The sequence below is a fragment of the Sander vitreus genome, chromosome 21, assembly GCF_031162955.1.
Source record: "Sander vitreus isolate 19-12246 chromosome 21, sanVit1, whole genome shotgun sequence".
Classification (NCBI taxonomy): Eukaryota; Metazoa; Chordata; class Actinopteri; order Perciformes; family Percidae; genus Sander; species Sander vitreus.
The window spans coordinates 26,936,595-26,963,702 of NC_135875.1; the positions used below are offsets into that span (position 1 = coordinate 26,936,595).

Here is a 27,108-nt window from a genome sequence, read left to right on the forward strand (position 1 = left end):
ATTAGTTAATTTTTTCCACTTTATTTTAGAGGTGTTGATAAAATTGTGTGGTCATTTTTGGAGGCTGTAGTTTGTGCTTCAAATGTATTTGGTTTTACTGAGAAGTGTTTCTTTTTTAGTCTAACATCATTGAAATCGAAGTGATACAAAATATTAGAAACACTTCTCAGCATTGGTGACTAATGTGTAAAGCTGCATGGATAAAAGGAGTAGCAAACCCAATGTTGGAATGTGGCATGAACCTGAACTCCTAATGATATGAACGAGAGGTGGACATGTATGCAACCACTCGTTGTATTTATGATTTAGTTTAAATGTCTTTTTTCCTTCCCTCAGCAGTGTAGGGTGATGGTGTACCCTGTTGGTAGATCCACTTGTTGCCAGGGGCATTGTCTGAGGTTGTGTGACAATATGCTGCTGTTTTAGGCATATAAACAACTGAGGCATCATATACACGTAGTGTATCTACCTGGCTCTTTAGAGTTAAGACGAGGCAGGTGGAAACTGAAACTATTTACTAACGTATTGACTTGCTTCTGCCTATGAATATGGCACTCTGCGCTAAATGGTGACATCACTGCAGGACCACAATAACATCAGCAGCAGCCAAAACTACATGCTCCAGAATAATCACTTCTCTAAACCAGAACATTCTAATCTACGTAGGGTTTACTGCAGAGCAATTAGATTGCATTTGTTTTTAACTTGGTGGACCATATAGACTGACAACTGCGTATAGTTTAAATCCAATTAAAAACTACTATAACTGGGGGCGCCCTGGTGGCTCACCTGGTAGAGTGTCCACCCCATGTATCAAGGAGCTGTCCTTACTGCAGCGGCTTCCGGTTCAATTCCAACCCGTGGTCCATCCCCCTCTCTCTCTCTCACCCACTTTCCTGTCTTAATCTGTCCTATCAAATAAAGGCAATAAAAGCCCCAAAATGAATCGTTTAAAAAAATTAAATTTAATTAATTAAAAAATTTAAATGTAAGCTTCAGCAGGATATATTGCAGTGTTGTCATATATGATTGCATTCAATTGTAGAGGTGTATTAATTAAAGTGGTAACTGAGCGTATACATTCATGGTAATGTTTGTGATTCCCACGTCTGTATGTCTCTTTACATGAGCTAACATATGACTTTTCAAAAATCTTACAGAGTCATTACACAAGAGCCCAAGCCAACAGCCCCCGCCCCATTATGACCTCATCAGGCCCCAACCCAAAAGGTTCCCAGGGAACGCTGGCCTCTCAACAGCAGAGCCAATCACAGCAAAGCCAGCAACCAGCCAGCCAATCGCACCACTCGCCCAGCGGCAGTGGGAGGGAGCAGAGAGAGCAGCGCAACTCTCGCTCCTCCAGGAGGAAAGGATCCGACAGCAGCGTTCCAGAGGAGGACAAGGACAGGAGAGAAGAGAGCACAGGGAGAGGTGAGGACAGTCACCATCAAAAGATTGAATACTGTATATAGACGTGTAAGGCAGCACTGCTATTTTAGTGATGCTGCAAGTCTTCTTTTTCCATAACATATTTACAATATTGGCATCATTGTGGTTCCTCAAAAAATAACACAAAACCCACTACATTAAAACTTCATACTTCATGAAAAGTTCAATAGGAATAGAAGCATCAAACTGTGTTTTTTCTTTTTTAGTAGTTATTTCTAATGTGTCTTTGTAATGCCACCAGCATTGTTACAGTGAACGCTCTTACAAAATCTGAAAATGATTATTGACAGTAATTGGCGTTTGTTTTACTGATACTGACAGAAAGATATGTCAGATGTTTGTTGGGTGACCATACAGATGTTTTTTTTTGTTATCTGTTGATTGATGGAGCAGACGATGCAAGAACATTTTCTATCTTATCTCTTATATCTTATCTCTTATGTTAAACTGAATATCTTTGGGTTTTGGACTGACATTGTAGTTCTTTTGGTTTTCTGATTCCCTCTTTCAAACACAAATGTAACACTTATAAAAGTGTTTGGCCAAAATTATACTTTGGAGGTAATTTGTAGTACTGCTAGTCAGTATTAAACGCCACACGACAACAGGATTCAAGTGAAGAATGAGGTAGAGAAGATGGAAAGCAGGTTGCAGAGTGTATTCAAACCTGTGTTTGAGTTTTCAAAAACTGACTTCTTTGTTTTTTCTATTCATGTGTTCAGACTCCAAGTCCAAGGCCAAGCAGGCGCTGAACAAACGCAGGAAGGGCGAGGAAGAGGAGAAGAAGGCAGGTCTAAAGAGGCTGAAAACCGACATGACCTCTGACCTGTCAGAGAGCAGCGACTCAGAAAACCCACACAACAAGAGGACCTCATGCTCCTCTTCCTCCTCATCCTCATCATCCTCCTCCTCCTCCTCTTCTTCCTCCTCCTCAGAGCCCAACTCCGAGAATGAGCTAAAGACTCGCAGCACTGATGCGAAACAAAGTGGTGTTTCCAAAAAGGAGGAGGAGGAGAAGCCGCTGATGCAGGCCACCAAAATGAATAATTCTTCGTCTCTTATTGGTCGCCTGTCCCCGTGGGTGGAGCTTCAGGCAGCGGAGGACAGCAAGAAAGGCGTGCTTAAGGAAACCGGCAAAATGACAACGAAGGAGGAGGAGGAGTTGGTCGCGGTAACACAGATCACCCAGTCCCCGCGGCAACAGACGCCTCTGATGTCCGACACCGTCCAGGGCGGCAGTATGGAGAGCAGCAAGAACACTGTGAAAGGTACTGCCAGCTGATGAATGACAACTGTCATATACACCCGTATGATGATTATCAGTAAGCTTAGTGTTCTAATCCGTGGGCCGATGGTAGATGAGTTTGGTCATTGGTGTGATAAGGCCTTTCTCCAATTACAACGCCAAAAAGACCAAGGATATGGTCATAGATTTCAGGAAATCATTCATTCATTGTGAAGCAGTTTGTAAGAAGGGACAGCAGCGTTTGTACTTCTTAAAGTGCTCATATTGCTTTTTGGCTTTTCCCCTTTCCTTTATTATGTTATATTTCTTGTTGTGCAGTGAAAAAGCCCAAAGTCCCCCCCCAAAGGGACTTACCATCTCCAACAGAAAACACTGTTCACCAACTGCTCCAAACAGCTCTATTGTAGTCCAGCCTTTACTTCAGAGACAAACGTGGTCACTTTGGAACACACGTTATAATGCTCGCCTAGCTGCTAGCATGGCACGCCCTCATACTCTGCTTCTGACTGGCTAGTAGTCCTTACCTAGGTACTGTCAGGGCACGCCCTCATACTCTGCTTCTGACTGGCTAGTAGTCCTTACCTAGGTACTGTCAGGGCACGCCCTCATACTCTGCTTCTGACTGGCTAGTAGTCCTTACCTAGGTACTGTCAGGGCACGCCCTCATACTCTGCTTCTGACTGGCTAGTAGTCCTTACCTAGGTACTGAGCATGTGCGACGAACAGAAGTGTGATGCCTCACTCTGTAGCTAAAACAGAGAGCTCAACACACAGGGTGAAAAGAGGAGCTGCAGCAATGTGCAGTACTACAAAAATATGGTGTTTTTTGAAAATTAAACCATATAAACCTATTCTGGTACAACCTCTAAATACAATTATGAACCTGAAAATGAGCATAATATGAGCACTTTAAATATGTTAAATACTTTTAATGTAGATACAAAAAGTATGTCTTTATTTTATAAGATCCTTTATTGAATCTGTTCTTACTTTTGCCGTGATTATTGGTATGGTAACCTGAACATCGGGACAAAAACCACCTCAGCCATATTGTAAAGGTAGCTGGCATGGTGATAGGTTTCTCACAGTCCTCCTTGACGGCTATCCTTGACCAGCAAGTATTCAAGGCAAGGCCCGGTCTATATTAGACACAAACCATCCTCTTCTCTTGGAGTTCATAACACCCCCGTCAGGCCGGTTCAAGACCAATAGGAGTAAAAACTCCTTTGTAAAAAAGTATTAAAAAAACATTTAGATTTAAAAAGCATCAAATATGTAAACAAAATTGTCTTTAAAAAAATGTCAAAAAAGTCAAACGTTGACAACATCAAAAGTGTAAAAAGAATGTCGAAAAAACCTGTGTGGGTTGTTATTTACTTGCCCGACGTGGCGTTTTAGAGTTTGCTCCTATGGTGTTGTGTAAAATGTTGTTGTAAGTACAGGAAACATCTTTGTACTCCAAGTCTTTGTATTGTTGTCTTTTTGTTTAAATTTGTAGGTGTTTGTAAATAATACAAAAATAATACTTTTTTTTTGTTTTATCTTGCACTCCTGTCTGCAGATCAAGTTTCCCATTTGAGATAATAAAGTGACTTTACTAATAGTATAATGTTGTTTTTTTAGCGTCATCTCGATCCCAGACGCCATTGTTGTCCCACCTGGGAGGCGGCAGTGTGATCGACATCACAGATGATGCCCAGGCCACGGTGCACCAGGAGAGTTCAGAGGCAGTGTCAGCCCTGCTCGCCTCCCAGAAGGCCGAGTCCACGGCCCTCTCACCTTACCTCCCCCTCAACCCCTCCCCAGTCTCCTCGCCTCCCGTCCCTCCGTCTCCCTCACCATCAGAAGGAGGCCGCAGGACGGATATTGAGCCTCCCATGCCGCAGCAGCAGGGCATTATGGGAGGTGGCATGACAGCAGCCAGGAGCTTAGGCAACAAGATAGAGTTTGCTCCCTCTGAGGTCATCAGGTGAGAACAGAAGGCTTAAAATTGTGTTTAAGTGTATTTCTTAAAGTCAGCTTCTGAACGTTACAACTCATGACGCTTTTTTTTGGTGTCACTTAAAGCTGTAGTGCGTAACTTTTTCATTCAAGCCATTGCCAAATGAGTTGCTACAAAGCTAATTAAGACTATCAGCTCCACACAACTCTCTCTGGATGTCTCAGTGTGACTATGTTCAGAAGATTGTGGCATCCGGCTACTTTCGCACACAGAAAATTGAGCGAAGATAGTTATCTTTTCTGAAGAGTCCATCATGTTTTTCTTTTGCTGTATGCACCACATTAACGGCCGCTTTATAAGAACGCAGCTGGCCGCGTAGGGAGGATGTTGGGGTGGATGGGTGGGCGTTAAAACACAGGACTTTCAAGCCAGGGAGTTTTCGCTTCCCAGGGGAAACTAAAGAGTTTCACCCAAGAAATGTGTGTTTTAATCCAAACCACGATCTTTTTCCTAATCTTAACTAGTTTTTTTTGGTGCCTAATCTTAATTTTCGTCGCGGCCAAATGCTCATATTTTGTGGATTAAATTGAACAGTAATCGCCGCCGAAACAAGCGGCTTGAACATTTTGTAATCATACAAAACCCACATACAAACATTTGTAAATTTATAAAAAAGTTGAAGACCCATAAGACTGAGCTTTAAAAAAGCCAGTATGTAGTAAAATAATAATTTCTTACATATATAAACATGTATAATGACAAAATAAAATTAAAGAACAATAATATAATAGCGTTTTTAAAAAATGACAAAAAAAGGAAATATTTTGTTAAAAAATTAACAAAGTGACGTGAACTTTCTCCCTTATTTGTAATGCAGCATCATGATCTGATTCCAACCACCACTTATTTCTGGTGTCTTTTATATTTGACCCACTTTTCCCACTTTGAGTCAGAGTTCCCCTCCTGGAGCCTCAACATGCCTGAAGTTGCTTTGTAAAAGTCCCGATATGATGACTGGGTGGCAGGTGTTGTTATTAGATAGACCACCTTATCCTTAGAGGATATTCAGATATGATCTCTGCAACAGTCCCATTCAGTTGTCCTAAACGCAGTATGTAACTCCGAAAAATCGGATTCACAGGTAATGAGCGAACGAGTTTGCGGGCACTGTAGCAACCTGGTTACTGTTAATCTGTGTAGACATGCAGCAGGTCAGTAATCAGATTGCTCCTCAAGCTCCAACCCTATTTTTGAACCACGGTTGCTCATTTTAACTGTTGTAGTGATGCAATACACCACTTGCTCATTTGTGTGTGTGTGTGTGTGTGTGTGTGTGTGTGTGTGTGTGTGTGTGTGTGTGCAGTAAGATGACACTATAGTAAGAGCAGTTCTTTTCTTTCTGTAGCCTGAATTTGACTGAATTTCTTTTAAATAGTCAAATGTTCAGTGCTGAAAACTAATACTAACTAAGACTAATTTAGAATAGTCCCAACCCCCCAGAAAAATCAGGTTGGCGTTCCCGACTCACCCATTATATTCAAAAATACATAGATGATTTATCAACTTTAAACCAAACTTTACATTGTACACACGTGTGGGTTGTTGCTTCTGCGTGTAGCATGCTTGTAATTATGAAGCACAAGAAGGAAAATAACAAGCATTAATGTGGTCACAGCTAATAAGGGACCACTTTGATAGTGATAGTGATATAAATACAATTCATTTTCCCAAGTTAAATGACACTATCTTTCTAAATTCAAAATAGAAAATGTAGATTATTTTGGATGTACATATGTAAAATTAAAAAGAATTCTGTGCTTTTTTTCCAGGCCTGTCACATCGATGGTTCAAAATGTGGTGCTGGTGGAGAAGGAGAAAACTGTCCTTCCTCTTCATCTTCATCATCATCAACAGCAGCAGCCGCAGCATCATCATCATCATCATCATCATCATCATCAGCACACACAACAACAGCAGCACTACACATCTATCCACCCCGGCATTAAGAGCCCGTCTCTGTCCGAGGAGACGAGAAAACACCCACAGCAACCACCGACCCCCCACAAGATGAACACAGTCCTCCCCCCTGACTTAACCAAATCTAGAATGAGCCCCAACCCAGCTCAGCTTGACTCCCTCAAACAGAAACCCCAGCACCCCAACAACTCTCAGAGCCATCCCTACCCCAACACAAACCCAGCTGACCTTCTCAAGGCTAAGCCCCACCCGGGCCTGCTGGACATCTCTAAACCTAAACCCAACACCTCCCCCGAGGTCTCTAAACATAAAATACAGAGGTACCCTGATACCTCCCCACCTCCGATAGGCCGTTTGTCGGCTAAAGTAGAAGCAGCTGAACCTCCGCGGTCTGGTTTCAAGCCGGTGCCGGCGCGGTCGGAGTCAGGGGGAGTCGGTGCGAGCGTCAGCAGCAGCACCAAGAGTCCTCTGATCATCGATAAGAACGAGACCTTCACCGTTTACAGGGACCCGGCGCTGGTCCGCTCAGACGCAGAGAACTCTGTCTCGGCCACCGTCTCCTCCAACCATGTGGCAGCCTATCTCCACCCCCACCTGCACACCCTTCATTCCCCCTCCCCTCACTCCCCCTGTCTCACTTCCGCATCCCACTCCCACGCCGCCTCCCACCTCCTCGCCCCCCCTCACACCTCTGCCCTGCCACACCCGCATCTTTTACCCCCTGGAGTGCTCCCGGCCATGCCTCCTCCCGCAGCATCTCTCCTCGGGGGCCACCCTCGGCTTGACTCCCCCAGCGGGTTGGGCCACCTCGCCCTGCCTCACACAGCAGCCGCACACCAGCAGCAGTTCCTACAGGTCTGACTCTAGAAATATTATACAACCTATGCACAGTAGCGGGAGTATCATTTTGCCCAGTATATGAATGTCCAGGCATCTGTCTGTCTGTCTTTCTCTCTCTCTCTCTCCCTCTCGCTTTTGCTCCCTCTCCAGTTTTTCCACCCTTACTACTTATTTGGAATACCTATAGTATTTGCCTGATCTGTTTATTGTCTACTTGTACCATACTTTATTCTTGTCTGAAAGGGTTTTTGTATTGAATTGTACATTTTATATTTGTACCCTATATGTACTTATTTTGTTTTGTGTCAGCACTAAAAAAGTGTTTATTTAAAATGGGTCTGAATATTCCTATAATGGATGAGGCCGTGTAGGCAGCCAGACAAGAAAATAAACCATTCATTCATTCATATATACACACCATTTTAAGCCGCACTAGCCAAGACTGTTATGTAAAATCCGGCTCTGGGGGTTGAGGTGGGGGGGCAGATGTGGACGGGGGAGAGGAATGTTTCCTCTTCTCCCACTTTATCCAATGAGGATATGACTGTTTGAAACTCAACATTATTTACACCATTCTCTCAAAAAGATAATAAACAAACAAAAAACGTGTCTTGATTTTCAGGGTCAGGGCCCTCCTCCACCCCCTCTACTAGCCCAGGCTCACAGCGGGGCAGCAGGGCTGGGCCTTTACCCCATCCTCTGGCAGTACCCCAACGGAACACCAACCTCCTACCCCCCAGGGCTCAACCTGCCCCCCACAGCTAAGTGGGTCCACCCGGAAAATCCTGTCACCGTGAATTCCGAGGCCTCTCTCAGGAGGGTAGGTGTATGGATTTTGGCTTGTATTTGTGTGTTTTGGAGTAATTGTGCATGCACAGGTGACTGTGTCTCTTTATTTGATAGTTAGCTGTGTGTTTGTCTTGGAACAGTTGAGGATGGATTTAGGGAGGGAAAGAGGGAGGGATGGAGAAATTAGATTTTGGCAGGCAGGGAGAAGAAGTAGGGAAGAAATGATGAAAAGCCTCTTGAAACCAAATCAGATGTAGCTGGGCTTTAAATGAATAGTTCACTTTTAAAATAAATTAATATGATGCTCTTTCAATGATTTAAGATTATTTTCCTGTACTATAACATTTCTGTGGATTTAACATTTTGGTTTATTGATGATATATTTGTGTGTGTGTGTGTGTGTGTGTTTGTGTGTGTGTGTTTGTGTGTGCAGAACACAGCCAGTCCGTGGCTTCACCAGGGTGCAGGTAGTGCTGGCGACGGTCTGGGTTTGCTGAGCCACGTTCCCGTTCGGCCAGCCAGTGCAGACGCCCACCGTCCCCCGGTCAAGATCAACACCCACACCCACGCAAGCCCTCCGCTGTCAAAGTCCAGCATGAACGCCCATAAAGAGTGAGTAGAAAGACCAGTAAAATGTAAAGTTCTCCAAGATTGGCTTCAACTAAGAATGTACCATCAGTCAACCGAGCTCGACTAATGGACCAATCCTTTAGTTTTTAGTTTAGTTGTTTCAGGATATTCAAATTAATTGTTCAACTTTTGCCGGATGAAGTTTAAGCCTGTGCTTCCTGACATTAATGATCTGTTCAGAACATGTAGATTTTTTAATTTGTTAAAACAAGGAAGGTTTCTTTTGTTAAGTGGTTCACTCCGTAAGATCTGATCTGGTTTGCATTGAAAAGGAATGAAACCAGCTCCAGACAGGGAGAATGTGGGAAATCGGTAAATTCCCTGATGAGGTCAAGGGAAGTTTAAAAGAGAACGGTTTAACATGTGTACAGCTAAAACTATGTCCACACATTCACAGCATTAGTTGATGCTCAGCCCAGCAGCATTAGAAGCTAGTCAGTGAAGACTCCAATGTGGGGATAGTATCAGCAAAAAACACGGGGTCATTGGGAAGACGAGGCCTTCCTTTTGTCTTAAAGAAGGTTCAAAGAAGCACTCTGGATTTGCTGTGCACATTTAAACAGCATGCCCTTTCCTTTGTAAAGCTAGATGTGTTCAGAGAACCCACACAGAGCAGTAAGAGAGCTGAGTTAACCCTGAAACACAGACAGGCAATGCCAGGTCAGTCAGACAAAGTGAAGTGGCACTAATCCAATATTAAAGCAGTTGAGACAGAATGCTCTTTGTTCATTCAGCAGCCTCTGCTCTCCTTATGTAACCACCAGCCATTATTTAGACACCACTGAATACCCAAACACGCAGCATCGCTCCTGTCTCTCATTAGCCTAGTTATGTCATGTTCATTCAAATCTGCGAAACAGCCATTAATACCATGATACCCTGCAGATGGCCCAAACCGGTCCGTTACCTCAGTATAGTTTGACGAAATATATGGCGAAACCTTGTGAACTGTAATCACTTGTTAAATGTTTGACTTGTCTGTGTGCAGAGATGTGGATAAGAAAGGCTTCGTGGACCCGATCAGGACGTTGACATTGGCCCAGCTGAAACAGGAGCAGACAGACAGGAGTCGAACCCCCACAGGGAAAGACGTCCACCACCTGCACCGCCTCTACCTGGACCCCCACTGCAAGGCTCGCCAGGTAAATACACAGGTACACTACTCCACTTAGATATTATTATTATTAGCAACATTATGGTTGTTATTAGTAGCAGTAGGACTAATAGTAGTGTTACACAACATGTTTGGCTGTGTATATGTTATATTCTTATTTTTGAGTAAGTGTACTTTTTCATAGATTAGCCCAAATAAATACTTATTATGCTAAGAAAATGGATACAAATAATCACACCTACATGAACTGAATATATATAACCAAGATGTGCATATTCACATACATACTGTACTGTGTGTGTACAGTATGCTGCTATCTACAACGGTTTTATTATTATTATGGAATTATTGTATCTATCTGTATGATGGAGTATGGTTTAAAATTACTCATATTGCCAAAGGATCTTTTTCTTTTGAGAAATATTAATCAGCCTTTTTTTGAATCACAGCTGTCCTGGGTAACTCAACTGTCAAGCTGGAGATAGACACCACTAACTAGTTGACATCCAGTGTTAAATTATCAGCTCCATTTATTGGTCTACATGTAAATTAACTGACCTAAAAAATATCGCAGGAGCGCTGCAATCTGAAAACAGTGTTTGCATTTTATTTTACAGGATGCGGTTCAGGCAGCAGACCGAGCCAGTAAATACAAAGAGGAGAATCGGCAAATCCTGAAAGAGAGCATCGAGGTCGCTCCCTTCACCGCTAAGATCCAGCGCTCCAGTGACCCGGGGATGGATAGGGACCGTGAGAGGAGCAGAGATCCAGCCTTCCCTGTGCGGTTACCAGCTCTTGCCTCCCCAGGCCTCAAGGCCGGCCACATCCATCCTCACGTCATCCAGTCAGAGAAGAGCAATTACTTCACCACGCTGTCCAACAGTGTAGTGAATGAGCCTCCAAGACTTTACCCCTCCAAGGAGCTCAGCTCTTACTATGAGAAAGTGTCTGGCGGAGCTCCAGGGGTTGTGGCCAGTGTCGGGGCCAATGTGCCAAGCCAGGGAGCTCTATCCCTGGGCAGCTATAGCTCCAAAGCCTCCCTCTCCAAGCCCCCTCCCCTCATTAAGCACCAGCCAGAGGGAGGAGAGGGTTTAGCAGGGAAAATCACTGAGCAGCTCAGCCAGCAGGTGACACTAGTCCAACAGCAGCATTCGCACCACACAGGTATAGACAGGATAGAACGCCGCAGCCCTGCCATTTCTCCCTCCTCCTCTATGTCTCTTTCTTCCTCCTCAGCACCCAACCACCACCATCACCACCACCACCACCAACAACAACAACAACAACAGCAACAGCAGCAGCAGCAGCAACAGCTCAGGGCAATGCCATCTCTCCACCGAGCACCTGTGTTCCATCCGCCCACACAGCACGCAGTAGAACGCAGAGAGGCTGCAGAACGAGAGAGGGAGCGGGAGAAGGAAAGAGAGAGAGAGAGGGACAGAGCAGCTTATGGTGGACGCCTGTCTCCGCCAACACTCACACCCATTCAGCCAGTTAGCTTAGCGGCAGCTGGTAGCAAAACTTCAGCGGAGCAGCAGAAGCCTCCCACGCTGCTACCGGAACTCAGGGACGTCAAAGGTCATGGAAACGCTGCCGTCGTCACCTCTGTGGCCTCGGCCATCAGTGGGGAGATCATGACTTCATCTACAGACGCGTGGAGAGGTGGAGAGGTGATTCAGGAAAGACGATGCTCATTCTCTGGAGAGAAAGGGGTGTCAAGGGGCAAGCCCCAATCCGCAATGGCATCAGTCATTGTGCGTCCATCGACATCTATTAAGTACGACAGTCCTCCTGGTGCTAACAAATCTGGTGCTATGCTCCTTAAAGAGCTCCCCCAGGGGAGGTTCTACCCATCCAAGCTTCAGGGGGAATGCCTCAGACTAGGGGAGAGTGTTAGAGAATCTGTAGCTGGCAGGGTTATCCAACCCAACTCAAACCTGGACGACATGTGTGTCCAGTATAAAAATACTTATATGCGTGGCATGCAGGGAACTATGGGGGCCAGTATCACAAACTCTGTGTGCAGGACTGCCATTTCAGCCGCATCAGCTTTTGGCGTACAGAGTATCAGTGGGACAGCCATCTCTGAGCTGGGCTACTCTGTCTCAGCTCGAGGAGAGATCTCAGCCCATAACGCTGGCTTTTGTGGCCGGATGCTAAGCCACTCAGGACCAGGAGAGTACCAGGAGGGGTTAGGCTCACGCAACACATCACCAGGGGGGTCTCTGCCTCCCTCTAGTCCAGCAGGGACACCCCAGCCCAGTCCAAGCCTCACTCCAACACCTTCCTCCATTTCTGGCTCCAGTCAGCCTTACTCCTCCTCCTTTGTCCACCTTAAGAAGCACAAAGCAGCCTTGGCTGCCGCCCAATCCAGAAGCAACTTCTCCACTGCTCCAACATCCATCGCAACTGGAAACTGCTTCCTACCTGTGGATTCAGTTGACAAAACCCCCATTCACAACTCGCCCCCTCCACCCCCCAGCCAAGCCTCGTCGTCTTCAGTCGACATCAGTAGCGGCAGCTCGGCAAGCGGGAGCACAACAACGGGCAAGTCCAGTCCCCTGCCCAACGGCCAGAGCTCTGGACCAGCCTCAACAAGCAGCGGGCAGCCCAGTAACTACCACAAGCTGAAGAAAGCCTGGTTAACCCGGCACTCAGAGGAGGACAAGAACACAACTGCCACTATATGCTCCACCAGTACTAAAGCGGAGAAACTGCCCAGCACCACCACCACCACCACCACCAGCACAAGTAACACCTCAGCCATGGCAGAAATGATCAAACCCTGTACAGTCAATCTCAGCGCCTCCACCTCCAGTGAGGTGGAGATGAGCAAAGACAGTGCAAGCAAAGTGGAGCGAGAGAGGCAGCTGGAGGAGAAGGTTGGAGGAGGAGGAGGAGGAGGAGGAGGAGGGGAGGAGAGGAAAGCAGCTCCCTCATCAAGGCGAGGGAACAAACGGTCATACGAGTCGGGTTCAGAGAGCGGGGGAGATGACTCTGACGCCAGTGAGAGCAAAATGGAAGGCAGAGCCAAGCGTCAGCCTAAACCCACCTACAAGAAGAAGCAGAATGATATGGCCAAGAAGAAAGGAGACAACGAAAAGGATGAAGATGACGTGAAGCCCAATGGCATCTTCAGATCGGCCCGAGAGAAGACTAAACTCAAACTAGCCAGCAGCAGTAAGTCTGACAGCCTTGTCTAAATAAGTTTACCAGGATTAAACACAGGCTAGCAATATTCTGTGTTAATTGGTCTCTTCCCTACTCTGTCTGTGGCTCTCATCCCCAAGCCTATTGGTTCCAACTAAATGCATACAGTAAATCATTTAAAAACGCATCACAAATATATATATATATATATATATATATATATTTTTTTTAAGCTCAGTCATTTTCTAAAACAGCTAAACACTGTAGTTTTTAACAATTTTTACTCAAACAGGAGTAAATTGTGCATTTGTTGGGGACTATTTTCAGTGGCAGATTAATTCACATTTGGTGCTCTAGTGAGTATTTGTGGAAGCTGGACTGTGTGTGTGGGATTGAGTCAAAATAAACTAAAGTGTGTGTGTTCATTGTAATGAAGAAACATGTCACCCAGTGCATCAGTGTGACTCCATGTGATTTTTAGTTTTTGGTCAACAATGGAGCTCTATGACACAGACCTTTTCTTTTTCTGAGGAAGAAGAGCTACAGTATCAGACTTTGATTCACACAATAGTTGTTCATAGATACATTCACTGTTCATACCTACTACGCCTACTGTACACAGCAAGACGTGTCACCTTTTACCCCCATAAACTTTTACACAAGAATTCTTCGTGTATCTCTAATTCACTATTCCTGGATTTAACAAAGAAAAGAAGTGAAAATAGTGAAAATAGCTGCCACAGTGGTGAGAAGAAACAAATTTCCAGAATGATGTAAAGAGTTGATACTGAGTTGTTAAATGTACTGTATGTTTGAATCCAAAACTTATTGGGTACGAGAAGCTAAAATGTTCAATTTTCTAAGTGTAAAAAAAAATCTTCTGATCTTCTCTCTTTTGGTATTTTTTATGTTGTTATGTTTTGATGTTAATGACACCAAGTTTATAAGCAACTTTTTATTAATCATAATAAAATGTAGGTACTGTCAGTATCTTGATATTGGGCACCACTCTTCTCAGATGGGATCCCCCGCTCTGTCCTGAAGGACTGGAGGAAGGTGAAGAAGCTGAAGCAGACCGCGGAGTCTTTCCTGCAGGATGACTCGTGTGCTGAAATTGGACCCAACCTGCAGAAGTGTCGGGAGTGCAGGGTGGTCCGCAGCAAGAAGGGAGAGGAGCCAACACATTCTCCTGTTTTCTGTCGCTTCTACTATTTCAGACGGTAAAACTTGTCAACTTTACATTTTCTTCTTTCCCTAAACGTTTCTGAAATTTGCCGTAATTCTAATGGTTTATTCTGGTTTCCTTTACTGTGACTGTTAGACATGACTACACTTACAATTGCAGCTGTAATAAGGCCCCGATTCCTCCTCAAACACAACCTTAGATACTTTGCTCCCTTCATGTAGAGGTCTCTAGACCATGCTCTTTAATTTACAGAGACACAACATTCCCCCATGAGCCAGCAATGAGCAACAGAGGCAAGGAAAAACTGCTACTAAGAAACCAGTCTTATCAGTCTTTTACCCTTTTTTGTAAAGAGAGCAAACCTTGAAGTTCTTGTTTTAGAGGCTACATGTCAAAATCGAATAACACAGATGGAGAGAGGAGCGGGTTTTCACCAAAAATTCTGCCTAGATTATAGATTATAAATGATATGGCTTGTAAAGTATGTACTGCCTTGGTCTGTGTTTCTGCACACATTTACTGTGAATGCACATTAAAAACACACACACACACACACACACACACACTTGAGTTGGATAAGCAGCAGTTGCAGTATGGGGTCTAACAGGGTAAATCTGCCAAAGAGGATTTTCTACTCTATAATCTTTTCCTCACTGCAGGACTGCTGCTGCTGTTGCAATCGCTCCGTCTCCCCCTCCCCGTCTATTTCTTGCTCTCTCTGTCACCCTGTCTCACCTCCTCCCTGTCTGACCCAGTAGACCGGGATTTTATAAACCGATTCACCTGAGCTGACTGGGTTGTCTGAGGACACCATAGACAAGGGTGGGTTTACAGAGCGATGGCTCATCTCGAAGCCAGTAAATCAATGCATATGCCCTACTTTTTGACATATGAGCATTATATACTTTTGAGGATTATTCATCGCTTTTCCCATTTCCTAAATTTGTACCTCCTCGACTCCTCGATACTCGATACTACGGCGTGTGACCCGGAAATCGTTCTCAGCGCGCCATGTTGAAAGACGTCCCAATTCCTAAAATGCACATCAAGGAGTGAGGATCGAGCATCGAGGAGGTTAGGGCTGGGCATTGTTCAAAATCTTTCCATCCGGTGCCATTTTCGATACCTCAGTTTCGATACTTTTTTCGATACCATATGTTTTAAAACCCATTTCAACATCAACAAAAATACATTAAACACAAAACTTTTATTTTCCACCTTAATTGTGAATCAAAACAGTTATCAAAATTAAAACATTCTGGTAACACTGCTCACTCAGAGTAACATTAATAACACTGGTTGTTCTTTTGGATAGGGGTGCACCAGTCAGATACTCCGGATTGGTATCAATCCCAACTTTAAAAATTAACAAAAAAAGATAACATGAACATATTATAAATAATAAATAAATAAACAAATGACATTGTGTACAGGCTAATATTGAACTAACTAAAATGCTAAGGAATGTAAAGAACAAAGACTTTTTAGTGCAAACTGCATAATGACACAAACCTTTAACAATAAACTTGGTGACTGCCCTGTTGTCAACATTGAACTAATGGAGAACTAACTTAAGTGCAAAGGAATGGAATTGAATGGCCTTGTTGCTGAAAGGTGCTGTAGAAGTAAAGTTGCCTTGCCTTACAACCTCAGCCTGTCAGTCAGTCACCAGGGCACAGAAACCACTGTTGTGCCTGCTTGTCTCAGAGGAAGTATAAAACAACAGCACCGCGACCGCTTTCGCCTCTTAATTATCCATTAATATCAGCTGTCTGCGTGAAGTTTAGAAAAGCTGTAACCACACTTGAAACCACTTTATCAGCATTGCCGTGACTCACTGTGACTTCAACAAAACTGCAGAGCCGATGTAGTTTACTCCGTCTGCGCCTCTGTGCGCGCGCGCGTGTGTGTGTCGGAGCTCCGCTCTGTGTCAATATGCAGCAGGGGTGGTACGGTTCATGAAAAAACATCCAAACCGCTCGGTTCGCTTGTCTCGGTTCGGAGTGTGTGTGCGTCGCACGGTTCATCAGTCCTGACCACTTACTGCTGTAGTGCCCACTTTCGACACCTATGTTAAAACACTTAGTGGAAACGACGAGGGGGATGAGCGTGACGAACGCAACACATGGCAGCTGATTGAACGAATGCGATTTTGTGAACCGTACCACCCCTAATATGCAGAGAGGACAGATAAGCTTGCACTTACGCGCTCAGACACTTTTGGAACCAAAATTTGGCACCGAAAGATAAATAATTATTTCTGGTGCCATAAAAGTATCGACGTTCGGTGCCCAGCCCTAGAGGAGGCTCCTCCGAGGAGTTAAAATCGAGGATACACTGATGTATCCTTGCAGAAGACCTTTCACCCGCCGCATGTAAACATAGAGGCGTGCCAGGGTGAGAGGAGGAGAGAGAGAGAGAGAGAGAGAGAGAGAGAGAGATAAAAAAAGGGAGAGAGAGAAAAGAAAACAGTTTTGCTGCTTAAATATCCAACGATATCAGCTGCAGTGGCATTTCTGCGTGCATGGAAACTTTTACAAACATCACCTCTAATCATTAAAGTAAATTGTTATAGTAAACACTTATACATTAATACAATACATCATGTAAAAAGCAATGGAGCCTGCAGGGACAACCGAGTTAAATGTCCATGTGGGTCTCTAAATCAGAGAAAATAATTCATTCAGGTGGGTGGAAGGTGGGAGATGTTAAGCTTATTCAGATAAAGAGCCGATCCACGCAGATAGAGTGCGTTTGTGTGTGTATAATATATGCCTAGCCTTTATATTTGTATAGTTCTTTTCATACAAACATTTGTAGTGTTACACTAAATATATAGCCGTACTGTGTATGTAGGCCATAGGCTATTATAAATATACTGTATACAGTAGGCTGTGTGTGTGTGTGTGTGTGTGTGTGTGTGTGTGTGTGTTAAATGCAACAAATAAAAACATTCTCATCCACGTTGTGAATTGACAGAGATCATAAAATGCAGCGTATGACAAAACGATAGACAGCTGATGCAGTGATGCTGCTCGTCATATTTAATTGACTGCTCGGAGGCAGAGATGTCTCGTGTTTGTTAAATGGCTGTTGCCTCAACTCCTCTCTCCTCGGGGCTCTTCCTCGGCTCGAATCTCCTGTGGGTGGGACTAAGACGTGAGGAGGGGAATCGAGGAGAGGAATCAGGGATGCACAAAATGGGAAAGGCCCACAGTATACCCCTCATATAGTAATATTTTCAGATGCCGTCTCCACTGCATCCTTTGAATATGCAGCAGGTATAAGGATTGTTGGGACTGTGTTTTGCACTCTTTGTGACTTCCAGTGGCTGCAACATTTTGAAATGAAATATAAATATGGGATGAGCAGGAAAGCAGCACACATATATATTATATTTAATTTCAAAATCATGCAAGTACTATTTTTTGTAGTACAATTTGTCCAATTTCTCTCAGATACAGGATTATAATCTGTATCGGTAAAACAACTACAGAGTGGTGACGTAAATTGACAAACGCAGCAGCTACATCCAATATTTACCACAGTTTGACTGGTGATGTTTCTCAATCTCCCTTTCTGGCAGCAGAATAGTCACTTTGCCTTTCCTATTTTTTATAAAGAAAAAGTAGTCATACAGTCGGTCTCTTGGCGTCAGCTGGAAATTTAATAAGGTGTGTGACACTATTAGCTTTTCTAATTGAGCAGCACTGTGAGGGCTTAAATATTCGAACAGCAATTTAAACAGCATACAAACGTGTGTTGTGGTGCATAGTGTGCAAAAGAGGCTTTCAGTCGTCTCCATCATGCTGTATGAGTCCCAAGTATTTTATTATTATCTGGGTGTCCCCAGTGGTCACGAAGGATGCTTGTCATATTTATCGACTTGTGTTATTTGTGTGCTAATAACCCGTTTCCTCCCATCCAGGCTTTCCTTCAGTAAAAATGGAGTCATCCGGATGGATGGCTTCTCCACTCCGGACCAGTTTGATGATGAAGCACTGGCCCTGTGGGTCCCTGGGCTCATGGAGGAGAGCCACCTGGACCAAACCACAGCCAAGTACATCCTCAGCTTCATAGGAGACAAGTTCTGTCAGATGGTTGTGACTGAGAATACTGCAGCCACCTGGGTCAAGAAGGATGGTAAGCTGTCACACACTGCGTTTACATGCACACCGATATTCCACTATTATTATTACGAATATGATACAAGTCATGTAAACAGTATATTCCGGTTGGATATTCCTAATAAGGCCTTTATCCGAATATAGCATTTTCTGATTAAGATGTGGGATATTCCGGTATTATTCAGGTTTTAGAGGCATTCTTTGGACATGTATACAGCGTATTCAGAATATGCGTCTCAATCTGGGTTTTTACCACAGTTTACGGCCTCTTGCCTGTGTACAGCTTATGGTCAGCTCTGTGCGTTGCTATGGTTGCTGTACACAAACTAACCAGCCAACAGTTTGCAAGGCTGCAGACACAGCTACTTTTACACAGTATTAACATGTTATCAACATGTAACATTATCAAAGACTTAGATACCAACAAGTTTTTGGATATGAGCACACATCGCTACGCCGGCCTTTTCAAGAAGCTGGTTGAAGGAAAGAAAGAGGGACGCTGCGTTCGCACAGTCCAACAAGTTCTCCACCGCTGGAAAACTTAAGAAATCTTATTTTGCACGGCTTCATGTAAACGGGAATATTAGTGGAATATTAACTTTCATTAGCCATTTAAACAGCTTAGAATATCGTATTTTTCGGAATAAGGGCAAAAACCGAAATATCATGTGCATGTAAATGTAGTCACTGTAATTAAATAACCCTAAGTATGTTTTTAAACACATCTCATTTTTGTGTGTTTCAGCCAAGCTGGCGTGGAAGCGAGCGGTAAGGGGGGTGAGGGAGATGTGTGACGCCTGTGAGGCAACACTCTTCAACATCCACTGGGTCTGTCAGAAATGTGGCTTCGTTGTCTGCTTGGACTGCTACAAGGCCAAGGAGAGAAGGAGCTCCAAAGGTCAGTTGTGTGTATGTTTGGACAGTTAGCAGCCAAGTGAGAGGCTAGACGAGCAGGCTAAACAGGGATTCTTGCATGCACTCATATCTCAGAAAGCCAGTGAACTGACTGCTACCAGTCCAGCCAGGATAACCCCCACATCAAAGGTAGTCTCAAAGATCATACAGCGAGTCTAAAATGTCAAGTTGGACTTACTTCTTTAGAACACATTTTTTGTCCTGTACCTTTCCTTTTTTTTTTTTTTTTTACTGGCATCCCGGCTTGGTTCAGGTTCCAGACCCCCAAAAATGTTTTTTTATAGAACAAAAATTGGAAACCTAAACACAAAATCTGAGCCTGAACACTACCTGACAACTACTTCTGTTAAACTGTTGATCCGAGGTTCTTTTTCTGACTTGTTTGTGGCATGCAAACATGTATTTACAGTAACCAGACTATTACAATGCAAATACACAAGTACAATTTCCTGTATAACCTTTCCCAAAGTAACCTGTTTCTTTATGTGCATGTAAACATAATGCTTTTGTATGCATAATGCTCTGTATGACACCTCTGTTAGTCATTTAAATCAGCATTTAGTGAGTTCAAGAACCACTGATCTAAATTTAAGTAGGAGAATCTATCGCCAGATTCATTTCTACAGACAGTGAAGAACTGAACAGCACTGACATAGAACTCCTCAGTTTGCTGCAGGCTAAAGCGTGATTTATGCTTCTGCGTTAAATGGCTACGTAGGTACATGGCGATACCGACCCTGAGCTGGACCCTACACCGTAGCCTGACGTGCACCTCTCGAAAAATGTAACTACATGTTGCGGTGACGCACATCGCATCGCTCAGCCATGGCTTGGTAGTGTTGCATTCCCCCCCCCCTCCCGACTCATTTCCTGGTTCTCCTTCTCCATCAACAACATGAAATCAAGGAGAGGGTTAACTTCTCCTGCTCCAGATTTCCCACCGTTGTCAGAAAGAACAGAGGAGACACCTTGTTTCTCTCACTATGACTCTAGAGTCCAAAGCTAATTGCTGTCACTCTCTCACTCACTCTACCACACACTCCCCACGCACACACACATGCCGGCCCTGCTATTCTCTTAAAGAGATCAACACACACACCAAGTATAAACTTCAGACCACTTACATATGCTACGGAGAAAGCTCTGCGTGGAGCCTCCGCAGAACCATAAATCACTCTCAACACAGTTGTATGATAATTGTGATGTTTATACAGCAACTGACTTATGTCTCTCTTTCTGTGATCAGATAAAGAACTATACGGCTGGCTTAAGTGTGTGAAAGGCCAACCCCACGATCACAAACACCTGATGCCCACACAGATCATACCTGGCACAGGTACAGTACACACTCTAGTCTCTTTATCTTCCTGTTTACACCGTGTCTGCATTCCGTGGTCCTCTGTATCTCTTTGCTGCTTTGTCTTGCCATTTCTTGAACACACATACAGTAGATAGAGTAGATAGTTGATAGTGATATTTTTGGACTGAAGAAGTCAACCAGTGGAAGGCATTATGTTACTGCAGTAATGCAATAACTACTGGACCATGTTCCATTTTAACAATTTTTTTCTGAAATGTTATGTTAAATGTTGTTAACTTTCTTCTGGATGTTTCAGTGCTGACAGAGTTGGTGACTTCCATGCACTCTCTGAGAGAGAAACACAACATCAAATCCCACTGCCCCTGCACCAACAAGCAGAACCTCCTCACCAAACTACCAACCACCAACGGAGTCTCACAGGTACTACTGACTATTCCAGCTCCTGGACTAGGACACTGTGTCACAATTAGTTATTATTTTTTTATAATTACCAAATATGTCTGTTGCAGAGGGCCATAACAGACGTTATGATATTAGGTCTTAGGTACTGTACAACGAATGGCAGGTTGACTCAATGTAAGTCTTTTTATTCAATCAACAGGGCAAAACTGTATCGGCACAAGTCAAACAAGAGTAACCCAAGATTTGAAATAATGTTCAATAAATACATTTAGGTTTGCCCTGTTGAAACCAGTTAAAATGTGTTTGTGTGCAACAGCCACTGTCCCTTAGAAATACAATACAAATGATTTGATGAGTCTCACTGCTTGCAGTGTTGTTATTGATGTTATTAATGTGCCATTATCCATCTGGAGCAGAGAGGACAAATGAATGCAATTAACTGCTAAAACACCAAAACACAAAACACAACACAAGTTATGAATTTTCCATTTTATTAGATTTATACGTATATACATGCAAAATATGTCTGTGAATTGGATTCATAGAGTACTGAATACATCAGGTACAGTAGTTGTTATACATGTTGTAGTACAGGATCTGGAGGATGAGCACTTTTCAACTTTATCACAATGACTTGTCACCCTCTCTAACCCGTTGTCAAGTTTGATAACACGAGCTTGTCAGTCTTCTGTTAACCTTTAACCCTCACCTTTCTCTGCCAGGTTCTGCAGAACGTCCTGAACCACAGTAACAAACTGTCCCTGGTGAAAGCTGAGCCGGGCTCTCAGCAGAACTCTGACCAGGGAGGAACCAAGGCGGAGACTAACGGAGGGCGCGGTGGAGGGAGCAGTCCAGGCAGCGACGCAGGAAGTGCTCCTGTCACCCCGCCTGAGTCCCAGTCCCCTCTGCACTTCCTGGCTGACCTGGCAGAGCAGAAATCCAGGGAGGAGAAGAAAGGTGAGGGGAAGGGAAGCCATGAGGTAGTAGAGGGATTATGGATTGTATTAGGTTGTAAAGTTACAGTCAGTACACTTGTAATCATTCTATATTATTACAGATTTATTCTAAATGATCCTGTTCCCTAATGAAGTCATTATGTATATTTCACCTCCAGATAGTGTATAGTTAGTAACCTCTTCCTTTGCTTTTTCTAACAGAAAACAAGTCTGTGCTGCTTGGTAAATCGGTCAAGGAGGACAAGGACGGGGACAGCCTGGAGGTCCTGCAGCAGTGTAAAACCACCTCACTGGTGGCGAATAGTACAGAGCAGGGCTCCACACTCAGAGATCTGCTCACCACCACAGCAGGGAAGCTGAAGCTGGGCTCCACTGATGCAGGAATTGCCTTTGCACCAGTCTACTCGACTGCGTCACAGGTACACACATTGACACGTTTCTGATGTAATCGAGGATTGAACATTATTGGTTTGTCGCTGTTTCATCTGCTTTGCTACCTAGGTAAAGCATACCCCACCTGAGTGGCGCTGTAAATCAAATGTGTGAAATATACACACAACGATAATTCATTCTACAAAGGCAGCAACATTACACCTGTACCACCTACTCCTTTCAATACACACTGCAAAGTACAGCTTCACTTTTCCAAATTTTGAAAGAATTGTTTTTTAAATATCGTTTCTTCCTCTTGCTTCCTTTCTTTCTATAGACTGGGAAAGGTGGGAGGACCATGCCCAATATCCTTGATGACATCATTGCTTCAGTAGTTGAGAATAAAATCCCTGCCAGCCGCCAGAGCATCACCACCAAACTGTCAATCAAGCAGGAGCCTGTCGCCCCAGGCAACAACAACAACAACAACATCCCTGTCCCTGCTATTACTGAGGATGTCAAACCAGACAGGAAGAAGTCAGCACATGTTACTGCAGCAGTGCCAGAAGAATCAACCAATCAGTATCCAGATATTCCCCACTGCTGGTTAAACAACAGACGGTTACTGTGGCTCAAAGATCACAGCAACCAGAACAACTGGAAGCTGTTCAGAGAGTGCTGGAAACAAGGACAGGTACGCATCAGTCCTACTTACAGTAGCAGCAGTAGTAGCCATTATAGTCTATATCCACGACGTTCCACTTCCACAATTGCTTCGGTGCCGCCAGAAATTCCACCAGATGTCCCTCATTTTCGGCCGGATGTCCGTTACCTTCCTCTTTCTTTGTGTTGGCATTCTAACCTCCGGTGGATTTCTGAGGACTATAACTGGTTAACTTCTCCTCAGATCTCTGCAGGGTAAATCCAGACAGCTAGCTAGACTATCTGATCAATCTGAGTTTTCTGTTGAACGACTAAAACTACTTTTGAACATACACGTTCCACCGAAACAAGTTCCTTCCCGAGACTATTTAGCAGAGGCACCGTGGCTCCGTCCGGTGCTTAGTGCCACCCAAGACGACTGTGATTGGTTTAAAGAAATGCCAATAAACCAGAGCACGTTTTTCACCCATCCCCAAATGTTGTATGGACTAGCCAGACCCTCCTCCGCAGCGCTGGGGAGGAGGGTCTGGCAATGCAACACTATAGCCATAGTAACAGTGCTGTATCAATAGCAGTTAGTAAAGTCATTAGTGGTAATGACAGCCATGTGAATGGTTTTGTGTTTGTCCAGCCTGTGTTGGTGTCAGGGATCCATAAGCGACTGAATGGCGGCCTGTGGAAAGCTGACTCCTTCAACCAGGAGTTTGCAGACCATCAGGGAGACCTCCTGAATTGTAAAGACCAGGTTGTGTCCAACTCTGGGATCAAGGAGTTCTGGGACGGATTTGAGGACATCACTAGTGAGTTCATGTCCACCTGGTTTCACCGTTTGATTGATTAGATAGCTGCTTAAACACTACTAGGACCGGGTATTGTCACTGATTTCCTGAATCGATTTAATTCCAATTCACAAGCTCCCAATTCAATTTACGATTTGATTCAGTAACAATTTGATAAGTGATATTTCAGTTGCAAAACCTATTTCACTTGGATATGACATAGATTCTACAAATGTACAAGGTTCCCTCTAACCTGGTGTATTATTAAAAGTATCAATGTTTACATTAAGAATGAACCCCAAGGAAGTCATATTAATGTTCTTTTATTTAACATGAACATATTACAGCAGTCAACCCAATAAAGTGCAGCTCAACAGACTCTTTTTATATATATATATATATATATATATATATATATATATATATATATATATATATATATATAAAAATAATATAGAGTATATATACTCTAGTCGAGTATTTCATTCAGATATATTGAGATGAGAGTCCAAAGGATTATTTGAATCGATACGGGATCATGAAAATGAAAATGAAAAACCCAGCCCTATTACACACATCACTGACATGAGAGGATGTCACCATGAACCAGAAAACAGTGATAAACAATTATTGATTCAGTCTAACTAAAGTCTTCTTACCGGTTCAGAGCGGCCCAAGTCCAAGGATGGAGAACCTATGGTCTACAGACTGAAGGACTGGCCGTCTGGAGAGGAGTTCATGGCTCTCATGCCCTCAAGGTACACATTCATAATACACACCTAACCTCTGTATATCACTGTGGTACCCCTGTGCTGTTGAATCTCAAGCTTTACAACCAAAAACATAAATGAAAACCGTTGCTAAAAATGCTCATGATGATAATGCATTTCTTGAGCAGAGGTCTTTGTTACAAATGATTCAAAAGTGATTGTGAGCGCATCTAAAAGAGGTGTTTTTTTTGCAGGTATGATGACTTGATGAAGAACCTGCCCCTGCCAGAGTACTCGGATCCAGAGGGCAACCTCAACCTGGCTTCCCACCTGCCATCTTTCTTTGTCAGGCCAGATCTGGGGCCGAGACTCTGCTGTGCCTACGGTACGGAGGACATTTTACACCAGCAATGATTTAACTAAACAAAAATGAGTGAGGAGCCTCACAAGGGTTAAATAACAAAGTCTTCAACTTGTGTGGTCTTCCCATCGACTAAGAACTTGTTCTCCCTCCAGGAATTTTTAGACGTTTTTGTCGCTTTTTTCGATGCTTTTGAGGCTTCAATGCAACACTAACACCAACTTGTTACCACAAGCTCTGGACTGGAGATTTTTTTTTTTTTTTAAAAGCTGAATTTATAAATTATTTTGACTGATAGTTCAGATCTTCCAAGATGTTAAGTGTCTAATCACAGACTGGTTTATGTCAAAGTTCAATAGTCAGGATATTGTTTTGAAACCATTAAACCATTTTTTTTTTAAATGCTATAAAATTGAATAAAACACCCCAAATGTAATGGAAGTAATCATTGATTTTACCTGAAGAACTTATGGAACCATCCATACTGTTTTTGGGCAATTTGGTTGGAAAAAAACAACATATTTCTGTATTACAAAACTTTGAAAATGGGTCAAATTTGACCAAGTTGAGAGTATTCGTAGCCCTGCTCTAGAGTTGTCAAATCTGGCGTGACTGATGCTGTACATATACAGTACGTACATCTGACAAACATCTGGATTTGAACTATCAAATCATTGTTCTCCTCATATACACCTCAAATACAGGTGTGTAGTTGACAATGATTTGATAGTTATCTGATCACCAAAGATAGAGAGTACATTTTCTACTGTTGCATTATGTACACCCTTTTAATGTTGCTGTCCATATGTTTCCATTTAAAATGCTCTGCAGATAGACTCCTTCTCTGCCCTTCTTCTTATGATTCAGTTGTGTGTCTCCCTGTAGGTGTAGCTGCGTCTCAGGACCAGGACTTTGGGACTGCCAACCTCCATGTGGAAGTCTCAGATGTCGTCTCTGTGCTGGTCTATGTAGGAGTAGCCAAAGGCAATGGAGTCCTATCCAAAACTGGTAAGGCTTACACGAGTCGGTTAAGTGATCAACTTAAAGACTGGGTCAACTAACAACAAAGTATTCTCAATAACCATGTACAGGAGGGAAAGGATAACAATGAAGAGATAGGAGAAATGAACAAAGGGAGCAGCCTGGGTTGAGAGAAAGGTGTCAGATCTTATCCGCCCTCTTAATCTAAATAAGAGTAGCCAAAGACAGTGATGTCCTATCCAGTGGCGTTAGGAAAAAACGCAGGCGGCTTCAACACCGCAGCTAAATACTGCTGTCAGCACTCATTGGGACTGCTGAATCTTGTGAATGTTTTCAGTTACAAAAGATTGACATCTACATTCTACAACCATAGTGTGTAGCTGAATATTAAAGGTTGACACTGACTTTTTTTTTTACTGTTACCTATAGACCACTGTTCTCCTCCTCCCCACTCATCATAATTAACACCGGGATTCGCAAACAAACACTGAGGGCCAGATGTGCGTACATTTGCGAATGTAGCGTTATCAGCGTCATGGCCAACCCGCAGAAAGAGCACGCTGTGATACGTCAGCTTACGTCGTATTTACCAAACCTGCAGTTCATTGGGTAATCAGCTCCTTTTTCCACCCACTATACTGTAAATTGTGCTGTAGCAAAGCGTTAAGTACTGGTGTTAAGTACTGGAGGAGTTTCAAAACTGCTGGAATGGAATGGAACACTGAGTCGGAGATATGATGTCATCTTTGATTTCTTCCAGTAACTGTAATGTTGCATGGCTGCTTAATCTGTAACGCTTCATGATTTCGTGTTCACTCAACTGAAAAAGTGTGATCCTTGTTCAGCTCGTCTCCTTGGCCTGTCTTCATCTTGCTCAGATTACTGCTGCCATTTCACCAGGAGGCATATGCCAGGAAACCTCGCGGCTGGTTTACACCTGCTTTAAGAGGCGGAGAATTTTCACCGCAAAATAGAGGCACGCTGTCAGGGGCGTAATACAGAATTAGGCGCACTTTACGCTTCTCCTCCCATCTCTTTATGGGAAACTCCCACTGTCCTCTTGACCCCCCCGTGAATGCATATGCATGACACGGAAAAGTGCAATTTGCCATTTTCAGTTCCCGCGACAGGCAGTCTGCGCTTTTACCTCAGTGCGGCCTGTTTGTACATACCTCGCCATGCTTTTACGTGCATGTTG

The 27,108-nt window shown here is 43.6% G+C and overlaps 1 protein-coding gene across 4 annotated transcripts in view; it reads left to right on the plus strand.

The window, feature by feature from the left end:
- The window catches only part of jmjd1cb (jumonji domain containing 1Cb), a 140,696-nt gene that overhangs the window by 108,141 nt on the left and 5,447 nt on the right, over positions 1–27,108 (plus strand). For 3 of the 4 annotated variants that reach the window (XM_078279518.1, XM_078279520.1, XM_078279521.1), the window contains 20 exons: positions 1,161–1,431; positions 2,172–2,717; positions 4,319–4,664; positions 6,467–7,469; positions 8,077–8,274; positions 8,677–8,855; positions 9,862–10,027; positions 10,605–13,167; positions 14,156–14,357; positions 18,252–18,466; positions 19,196–19,348; positions 20,612–20,701; positions 20,982–21,106; positions 21,811–22,045; positions 22,246–22,463; positions 22,754–23,110; positions 23,711–23,879; positions 24,526–24,616; positions 24,823–24,953; positions 25,815–25,937. In XM_078279518.1, coding sequence (XP_078135644.1) covers positions 1,161–1,431; positions 2,172–2,717; positions 4,319–4,664; positions 6,467–7,469; positions 8,077–8,274; positions 8,677–8,855; positions 9,862–10,027; positions 10,605–13,167; positions 14,156–14,357; positions 18,252–18,466; positions 19,196–19,348; positions 20,612–20,701; positions 20,982–21,106; positions 21,811–22,045; positions 22,246–22,463; positions 22,754–23,110; positions 23,711–23,879; positions 24,526–24,616; positions 24,823–24,953; positions 25,815–25,937 — 7,381 coding nt within the window. The remainder of the gene's footprint in view (positions 1–1,160; positions 1,432–2,171; positions 2,718–4,318; positions 4,665–6,466; positions 7,470–8,076; positions 8,275–8,676; positions 8,856–9,861; positions 10,028–10,604; positions 13,168–14,155; positions 14,358–18,251; positions 18,467–19,195; positions 19,349–20,611; positions 20,702–20,981; positions 21,107–21,810; positions 22,046–22,245; positions 22,464–22,753; positions 23,111–23,710; positions 23,880–24,525; positions 24,617–24,822; positions 24,954–25,814; positions 25,938–27,108) is intronic. The other variant, XM_078279519.1, reaches the window with a different exon arrangement.